Source organism: Oryzias latipes, chromosome 23 (genome assembly GCF_002234675.1).
Source record: "Oryzias latipes chromosome 23, ASM223467v1".
In the NCBI taxonomy this organism is placed as follows: Eukaryota; Metazoa; Chordata; class Actinopteri; order Beloniformes; family Adrianichthyidae; genus Oryzias; species Oryzias latipes.
The window spans coordinates 10,339,536-10,349,641 of NC_019881.2; the positions used below are offsets into that span (position 1 = coordinate 10,339,536).

Consider the following 10,106-nt stretch of genomic DNA (forward strand, 5'->3'; position numbering starts at 1 on the left):
GTATTAAACACTTTGGTTGACTTGGAACCTCCTGGCTCCTCATCTCTGCGTTTGGGTCATTCTTCTACCCCCCACCCCCCACCCCCTTCGTGACACACTCAAAAGAAAATGGTGTTTTTAATATGTTCTGATTGCATTTTTCTGATGATGGAAAACATATACATACAAAATAATTTAAACTCCTGAGTATTTCTTTCTTCAAATCTTGTTGAATCAGTGTCAGGATACAGTGTGGACAAAAAGGCAGGATGCAGGATTTTTCAAAGAAAAGTTCAGATTAAATCGACAAACTAACTCTGTAGACAAGGATGCTCTTAGCTCTGTGAAACACACAAAACAATCCAGTAACAAGTGCAGGGGAGACGAAGACTAAAAACACGAGGACTGATTAAACAATTACATACAGGTGTGCACTACAGGGAAGGCAGGTGAACACACTGGGAAATTTTCACTGGAGGGAAAAGCCAAGACATCTGAAATGAGGACATGTAGGGTATCGTTAAGGTTTTAACGGTACTACTACTCTTATTGAGACTGCTTATCGATCCGGTATTTTAACAATACTCTTATCGATATTTTTGAGGACGAAAAATAAATAAATTACAAATTAAGAACATAAAGTGCTTTATTTCTTCATTATGTAACAACATTGTTTTTTTAACAAAACATTTTACTTTATACATGATAATGTAACAATACAAACCTGGAATGCACGTGGATGTGCTAGACCAGGGGTCGGCAACCTGTACCTATTTAATAACCATTTGGATCAGTTTCCACTGAGATGAAAGCACGGGGAGCCACATCACTCGGGGTGTAAGAAAAATAATTTTGCTGATATGTCGCGAGAGTTCATTTAGTACTTGTATTGATTCAAAATGCTGTCAGGACATTTATTTAATTATTTAATTACATTATTTTTATCCTTTATATGCGTAATGTTTCCTTTGATCTTTTGTCTGTTTTCCACAACCTTGAATAGACTTTTCTGTCTGTCAAACACCCAGAGGTATGATGAGTGAGATGATGGAAACAAATTCACTTTAAAGCAGACTCCTGTCTATTTATTTATTTATTTAATCCAGGGAACCCAATAAATCCTATTGATTTTATGGATGACAACTAATTTTTTATTAGCAAGCAGATGCTATTTTTTTTGCGGGTCTGAAATAATAAGTTCTTTGGGACAAGACTAGGAGGCGATAATCTTTGGGACAAGACTAGGAGGCGTGCCCCACAGTTTGAGAACCATTGCGCTAAATGAAGCTCATTTGTGTCGGCTGTATCTATGTTAACTGTTCATTAGCTGCAGTTCATGGCTGCAGGTGAAGATTGGAATATAGATTCACCAGTTTATTAAGAATGTTTCATGGTAAATCAGAGGAAAAGAAGAACACGCTGTGAATTTTTCCTCTTAAGGTTACACAAATTCCAGGCATTCTAGTCCTTCAGGCCGCATACCAAAGTGGATCTGGAAAAACGAATCACCAGAGCTGAGACTCTTTCTTCTTATTTTTGGTTGGTTATATAAAGCTACAACATAAACAGACAGACTGTTAAGGACAAAATACTTTACAAGACAGCTTTTGGACAAGAACACAGAAAAAAGGGGCAAAGCTCTGGTAAGCCCTTCATGTTTTTTTATTTTTGAAAAATGATAATCTGATTTTAGTAGGACATACATCCATCTACTGTACTGGGTATGTAAATATGGTTTGGAATCTGGTGGAGAGTCAAGAGGGTCATACATGTCCTGGAGCAGTTTAATGGATCTGATCAAGTGTCTGTTCACCCTCGAGAAGACATTTTTGGGAGGAGTGCATTTGGTGGAGGTCTTTGTATAGAAAGTCAGGATTTGCTGTCATGTGGCTCTCTCTGCTGAGGGTGTTTTGGCTTTTTTCCTTCACTCTAAATGATCCTCATTTAGGGTTGCTTTGGTTTCCTCTGTCAGACGATGCTACTGCCTGATGTGCCAGAAGAAACAAAGAGATACAAAGTAGCTTTTGCTGACTCCTCTGAGTCTCTGGTTTGCTGTTTTTGATATTCTATTTTGGTTTGTCTCACAGAAGACCTAAGATTATTTTGTCAAAGTGAATGATGGTTCTGATTAATTAGCCTTACATCCTGGAATCACCAAGCCAGACTTACTTTCTAAAACTTCTTTACATCTGAGATCAATGTGGCTCAGCTCCAACCCTCATTTAGTAATTCACATGACTCCTGAAAATATCTCTTTCTTAAGCGCAGCTTGCTTAAACTACACAGTGGAACCCAACGCATGAAGTGATCTGTACCCCACTACATTCCAGACAACATCTGAGAGTGTTGGATAACTGAAACAAGAACAGAATTAAAACTTTTATCCTCCTGAACAATGAAGGTTAAATTGGACATTTGCAGCGTAGATGTCTGTGCTTCCTTTTCAATAAAGTCCCACTTTTGTGTTACATAATTCTTCGCGGGAACCTAAGTGTTTTAAAAGTATGCTCACCAAACCTCACTACCAAATCTGAGTCCCTGATTGGTTAACTGGTTTAACTTTTTTTCTTCTTCTCTATTTTAACTTGTCTTGTCCAACAGCTGAGCAAACAGATGAGAGCTGATAGCTTCTTGTGTTTGTGGGAAATAGACATTTTTTTATTTATAAGTTGGACAAGATAATGTGGAAGCTAAGCTCCCCACAACAGTTTTGTTTTGTTAATTGTGCAAAACACCTTGCATGTTGTGCATCTTTAAGACGCCACTAGGTGGCGCTTGCAAAATTCTGAGAAGAGAGAGAGTTTTCTGAGAAAGACCAGCACGTTAACAGGGTCCGTGGCTGGTGAGCTAAAAACGAGAAAGGAAGTGCAGTTGCCTTTTCATGTCGGTGGACTAATAAACAACTGAATTCTATCAAGCGGCCTCCTCATCTCTTTCAAGAGTGCAACAAAATTTGGTAGCAGAGGATGGTTCAGCGGTGCATGGACAGCCTGTGAGTCGGACCGAAGGGAAAGGAGCACGATGGAGTTGGAGCAGCTACAGGACAAGCTAAGTGAAGCCTTGGTGCAGCTACAGCCTGAGCAGCTACAGAAGGTATGCTCTTTTGCGAAGATCGACCCGGGACTGTTATCCAAAAAGCACACGCTGATAAGATTGATAAGTGAAGAAGTAGAAAAAATTGTTGAAAGCGAAGAGGAGGATACCACGTGCGCTTTTCTGCTAAAGCTAATCAGCTATGCTAATGAGGCTAAGCCAGCCACGCTGCAGCCTTCCCCGCCACCGCAGCTTCAAACCGCAGACACAAGTCATGATCATGCTGAAGCTCTTTTGAGTTTACAAAAGCAATATGCGGTTCTGCAGGAAAGTTTCGTAGAGTCAACTAAGCGGATTGAAGCAGAAATGGCCAAATTAACAATGAGAGGGGCAGGCCAAGCACAAAGTCACCCGAGTCTGACGCAGCACGTGGTCCCCCCAGCTCCTACTCTGCCTGAAGTGAGCATTAGAAAAGAGTTTCGGATTAATGGCCAGATCGGAGAGCGGGGACAAAAGGACAAATTGTCTTATTCAAACCTCATCCACCAGATTGACATGGGTTTAAAGAAAAATCACAGTGAGGCTGATATCATTGAAGCGGTTGTCAGAGCAGTGAGTCCTGGTCTCAGCTTGCGTGATATGCTGGAGATAAAGTCAGACCTCACCCTCTCACAGTTGCGGACAATCCTGCGTGGACATTATAAAGAGGACAGTTCCACTGATCTTTACAATTGCTTGATCAATCTCACCCAAGAATGTAATGAGTCACCACAGAACTTTTTGTTTCGGGCCATTGAATTAAAAGAAAGACTGTTGCTAGCATCAAAAGAGCCTGGTGCAGAAGAACAGTACAGCCCCGAGTTGATTCAGAGAAAGTTCCTGAGGGCTGTGGAAACTGGACTGTTAAGTGCTGATATAAAATATCAACTAAAGCGCTACTTGGAGGATCCAGCTGTTACTGATGAGCACCTGATAGCCAAAATAAATGCAGCTGCTAGTCTTGAATGGGAAAGAAAGCAAAAGTTCAAAAAGCACGTCAGAGAACCCAGGGTCAAAGAAGTCAGAGTGGAAGCCCAAGCAGGTCCAGAGACGGCAGTGGCCAGTGTGAGTAGCCGACCATGTCCTACAATGACAAAAGGTAAAACGCCTGAAATGCCAAATGCAACACGCACGGAATCAGAGCTTCTTGACATGGTAACACAGCTTAAAGGGGAAATGGAAGAGATAAAGAAAGCCATTCGTGAGTCTCCCCGAGCCCCTTTTCATTTCAGAACCAACAGGAAACGAGGGTGCAAGAGCTGTCAGGCTGCAAACAATGGAGAGCAATGCGACCACTGTTTCAAATGTGGGAGGAGTGGCCATTTGTCACGGGACTGCAGATCTGGAAAAACACAAGGTAAAGGGCCAGTAAACATGGCTGCTAGCACTGTCATCACCAGACCTACACAAGCTGAGACACAAGAGCTTTACCAGCTAGTAACAGACAGCATTCAGAAATTAGAGGCAAGGTTGGCAGCTAAAACAGAGTCAACTCCGGATAAAGAAACCATTAGTGTCAATCTACTGTCCCCAAATCGCAGATCACAGCTTCTCAACCTGATTGGAAAAAAATATGTGATTTCCTGCTCACTTAATGATGTGGAAACAAAAGCTTTGTGGGACACAGGATCGCAGGTCTGCCTCATAAATGAGACTTGGAGACAACGCAACATGCCAAACACAACAGTCAGGGATCTAATAGAGTTAGTTGGTCCAGATATGTTGGATGGGAGGGCAGTAAACCAGACACCAATTCCATTTTCCGGGTGGGTGGAGGTTACTTTTAAACTTCCAACAGACACTTGTTCGAAAATCGAGCTGCTTGTCCCAGTGTTAGTGGCATCCGGAGTGGGAGTGGCGGAGCAACCCATAATTGGATTTAATGTGATTGAACAGGTCCTTAAGATGGGCATAGAACCTCCTGATGCAATCAGTGATGCAGTCAGCACCGCCTTTTCCTTTGATTGTAAAAAGACTGAAGTTTTCTTAAAAGTGATGCAAAATGGAGAGGATGGCTTGGGAGAAGGCATTGTAAAATTGGGTTGTGACACAGTGACTGTTCCTGCTGGCCAAACTAAAACAGTAAAGTGTTTTGTCCGAACTGGCACCCTTACAGACGCACAGGATGTACTGTTTGAGCCGAGCCAACACACTCAATTACCAGAGGGGTTACAGGTGCAGAAGGGGGTAGTAAGGTTAAAAAGAGGAAAACGGGCAGCAGTAACGATTCCAATTACAAACAGTACAACTTATGACATTCGGCTGCCAGGTAAAACCATTTTTGGGCAAACGCAAAGACTCAAGGTCATCTACCCTGCAGAAATGAGACCCACTACGGTAGGGCAGGTTGGGACAAACACTGTAAACTCAAAGGCGGAAAACGGAGAAGGCAAAGAAACAGACCTCACTGAAAAGGAGCCGGTGGACGCCTGGGAACCTCCGGTTCCCCTGGATCACCTTTCTCCAGCCGAGAAAGACAAAGTCAAACAGCTTTTAAGGGAGGAGAGAGATGCTTTTGCACGTGATGAGTATGATGTAGGTACAATTCCCTCTCTGCAGTTGAAAATAAGACTGAACGACCCCACCCCTGTTAAAAAGACATACATTTTTGTCCCCAAGCCACTTCATAAAGAAGTAAAAGAATACTTGGAAGATCTGTTAAACAGGGGTTGGATAACCAAATCAAAGTCATCTTACTCAAGTCCCATTGTCTGTGTGCGGAAAAAAGATGGGGGCCTTCGCCTGTGCTGTGACTTCAGGGAGCTAAACAAAAAGTCAATACCCGATCGCCACCCTATTCCCCGCATACAGGACATGTTAAACAGTCTGAAGGGAAGTGCCTGGTTCTCAGTCCTCGATCAAGGCAAGGCATATCACCAGGGCTTCCTGGAAGAATCCAGCCGTCCCCTCACTGCATTTATTACGCCCTGGGGTCTCTTCGAATGGGTAAGAATTCCCTTCGGTTTGTCCTCAGCTCCAGCAGCATTCCAGAGATCAATGGAGGAGTGTTTGTGGGGGTTGAGGGATGATATCTGTCTGCCTTACCTCGATGATAATCTTGTTCATTCACAGACTTTTGATGATCATCTGCGGGATCTAAGAGACGTCCTACACCGATACAAAAGCCACGGAGTGAAGTTGACTCCTCGTAAATGTGAGGTTTTCAAAAAGAAGGTACGTTTTCTTGGCAAGTTAGTCACAGAAGAAGGCTATACTATGGACCCTGCAGATGTTGCCCCTGTGCAAGCCCTGAAACACAATCAGCCCACAACAGTAGGAGAGTTAAGGAAGCTGTTAGGTTTTGTTTCATATTACCGCAGTTATATACCTAACTTCTCCCGAATAGCAAAGCCTTTATATGACCTCCTGAGTAATGACAAAATGGGCACAATAAAACAAAAACCCAAGAAACAAAGTAACTTTGGGTAGTTGGCCTCATCACACAAAATCAACTGGTCTTCTGAACATCAGAGAGTTTTGTGCCAACTCATTGACTTTCTCTCCCAGCCTCCAGTGTTGGGTTGCCCAGACTTTGAGGAGCCATTTATTGTCCACTGTGATGCTTCCCAAGAAGGGCTAGGAGCGGTGCTATACCAGCGACAAAATGGAAAACTTGTGGTGATAGCGTACGGCTCCAGAAGTCTAACTGCCCCAGAGAAAAATTATCACCTCCATTCTGGGAAGTTGGAATTCCTTGCACTGAAATGGGCCATAAGTGAGAGGTTTAGGGATTTTCTGTATTATTCCCCACCATTTACAGTTTATACAGACAATAATCCTCTCACCTATGTGCTCTCCACGGCGAAGTTAAATGCCACAACACAGAGGTGGGTTGCGGAGTTAGCCGATTTTCAGTTTGTGATTAAGTACCGGCCCGGAAAAGCAAACAGGGATGCAGATGGCCTCTCACGAATGCCACTAGATATGGAGCAGTATATGAGCAAATGCATACAGGATGTTCACCCAGATGTAATACAGTGTGTGGTGCAGGCGGTCAGTGTAAAGTCTCAAAATAACGAGCCATGGCTTTGTCCAGTGACCATTTCTTCTCTCATCAGTGAAACAGAGCAAGCAGTCACTTCCATTGCTGAACTTCCAAAAACAGTCTTGAGAAGGGCTCAAGAAGAAGATGCAGTCCTAGGAGATGTTGTGCGCTATGTGGAGTCAAATCAATGGCCAAAAAGTGGAAAACGTCTTAATAGCAAAGTTGCAGCATTATTTAGAGAAAAACACAAACTAAAAAAAGGTGAGGATGGGCTAATTTACTGACAGACTGCATCCCGCACCCAGCTGCTGTTGCCTCAGAAGTATCACAAGCTAGTTTATAAGGAGCTTCACGAAAAGATGGGTCACTTAGGGGTGGAGAGAGTCATGAATCTAATCAGAGAGCGATTTTACTGGGCTAACATGCAGAAAGATGTAACACATTACATCACAAAGGTGTGCAGCTGTTTAAAAAACAAGCGTCCCAACAGGCCCACAAGAGCCCCTTTGACTAACATCATCACCACCTACCCCTTTGAGCTAGTCTCTGTGGACTTCCTGCATCTGGAAAGATGCAAAGGCGGTTATGAGTATATTCTGGTTTTAATGGACCATTTTACACGTTTTGCTCAAGCCTACCCCTGCCGCAACAAAGCCGCCCACACTGCCGCTGAGAAGATCTTTGGAGACTTTGCACTCAGGTTTGGGTTCCCCACCCGTCTCCACCACGATCAGGGAAAAGAGTTCCAAAATAAACTGTTTGCAAAGTTACAGGAGTATAGTGGTGTCCAGGGGTCCAGAACAACTCCCTACCACCCACAAGGAAATGGGCAGGTGGAGCGGTTTAACCGCACTTTGTTGGCTATGCTCAGAAACCTGCCAGAAGCAGACAAGGCTGATTGGAAGTCGTCTCTTGCCAAGGTGGTTCATTCCTATAACTGCACCAGGAGTGAGGCAACGGGATATGCACCCTATTACCTTTTGTTCGGCCGCAGCCCAAAGCTCCCAATCGATCTAATGTTTGGTCTAGAAACCAGAGAACAGAGTTCATCTCAACAGGACTACGCAGAAAAATGGAGAGCTAAAATGGCTGAAGCTTATAGGCTAGCCTCAAAGTCAGCTCAAAAGGAAGCCATGAGAGGAAAAGCCCTGTACGACAGAAGGACATATGGTGCAGAATTGCTTCCTGGCTCCAGAGTGCTTGTTAGAAACCTAACAGAAAAAGGAGGGCCAGGAAAACTAAGATCATTCTGGGAACATCGAGTTCATGTAGTAACCCAAAGGAAGCACCAAGACACCCCAGTGTATGAAATTAAACCTGAAAATGGCAAAGGACGCACCCGGGTAATGCACAGAAATTTACTCTTGCCATGTGACTTTCTCCCGCTGGACACAGAAGACTCTCAACAAGAAAAAATGAGAAAGAAAAGATACACTCAAGAACATCAGGTGAACACTCGAGAGAGCTCAGCTGATGAAGAAGAGGATGAAGAGTGCTGGCGTGCGATTAGCGGACTGCCAGCTGGAAGGGATACACGCAGCCGCCTTCAACTCAGAGCTGAAGCGCCAGTGTTTCACCCCTACAACAAAAGAAGTCAAGAGAGTGAGAACAGCGACTCAGATGAAGATGCAGGACCACAGCCGGCACTGGAGCCTGATGATGCAATGGCTCCAGGTGACCCAGCTGAGAAAGATGAGGTCCAGGCAGAGGTGCCGTTTGAGTCCAGTTCCAGTGACCAGGAAGATCCTCCCTACAACTCTGTGAAACAGTATCCTTTCCGACAAAGAAAAAAAAGACAAGTGTTTACCAATGATAAATTAGGTCTGCCTAGCACTTCATATGTTTAAGTGTAAAAATGAAGTGTAACAAATAGGCTATGTTAAAGGAAAAAAAAACATTAAGTTAATGAATAGTTGTAATGTTAAACTTATTCTAATATTGACCAATATTTGTTATGTTTAGAAAAAAAAAAGATTTTAGTATGTTTGATTACCAGGCAAAAGAGCCACATGTGGGTTACACTGGTAGGTTATTTCTATGTTGAGTGCCTTACTCTCAGGAAAGATGCAGATACCCTCTGTTGGTGGTTGGTGTAGGAGACTGTCATCGTGCACAAAGGCATCTTCTACAGACATGCAGCATGGAAAAAAAGGAGATACATGCTGTATTGTGGACTGTAACCAGTTAGCATCTTGATTTACACTAATGTTCCTGACTCCTACATTGTGTGACCCTGCTTTCATGTAATACGTTGTTTCCATATGTGGACTGTTGATAATTGATGTTTACATTTTTTTTCTCAGATATTTTAGAATGTCGAGGCGACATTACAATTTTGAGGGGAGAGTGTGGGAAATAGACATTTTTTTATTTATAAGTTGGACAAGATAATGTGGAAGCTAAGCTCCCCACAACAGTTTTGTTTTGTTAATTGTGCAAAACACCTTGCATGTTGTGCATCTTTAAGACGCCACTAGGTGGCGCTTGCAAAATTCTGAGAAGAGAGAGAGTTTTCTGAGAAAGACCAGCACGTTAACAGGGTCCGTGGCTGGTGAGCTAAAAACGAGAAAGGAAGTGCAGTTGCCTTTTCATGTCGGTGGACTAATAAACAACTGAATTCTATCAAGCGGCCTCCTCATCTCTTTCAAGAGTGCAACATGTTGGACATATTTTACTGTTACAATACATACCAAGTATAAGCCATTCACCATTTACCATGATTATGCAGTTTTTAGCCATAAAAAAAACTGGTTTTTTTTCTAGGGCATAGTTTCTGCAGAACGGCAGGAGTTCATCAGAAATTCCCCTCTAAGTTGTGGGTGGGACTGTTGGCGTGTAGAAAGCTTGCACTTATTTCCCATCATCCCTTTGTCTACAGTCTCTCCCACTAGCTCCTCACCCCGCCAACCTAACACTACTGTTGCAACAAAAACAATATTGGAGCTATCCAGCTGTACAGTTCAGATCCAGATTCCAGCTCAGATGAGAAAAACAAAGACGTTCATGGATCTTTTTGTCTGTAAGTGGGTGCATCAGAATGGAGTGGAGCAGGGAGCTTGTGTCCTGTAGT

General features: G+C 43.2%; 1 protein-coding gene across 3 annotated transcripts; it reads left to right on the plus strand.

The window, feature by feature from the left end:
- The first annotated feature begins 2,236 nt into the window (after positions 1-2,236).
- LOC111946951 lies at positions 2,237-9,658 on the plus strand. Of its 3 annotated transcripts, XM_023952518.1 has the most exons (3): positions 2,237-4,408; positions 5,863-5,997; positions 6,124-9,658. In XM_023952518.1, exons 1-3 carry the CDS (start codon positions 3,001-3,003, stop codon positions 6,129-6,131), a joined length of 1,551 nt encoding a protein of 516 aa, XP_023808286.1. In that variant the 5' UTR covers positions 2,237-3,000; the 3' UTR covers positions 6,132-9,658. The 3 variants fall into 3 exon arrangements, with proteins under 3 accessions (XP_023808286.1, XP_023808284.1, XP_023808285.1); XM_023952516.1 differs by having other exon boundaries at positions 2,238-5,997; XM_023952517.1 differs by having other exon boundaries at positions 2,238-4,408; positions 5,863-9,658.
- The last annotated feature ends 448 nt before the right edge of the window (positions 9,659-10,106 follow it).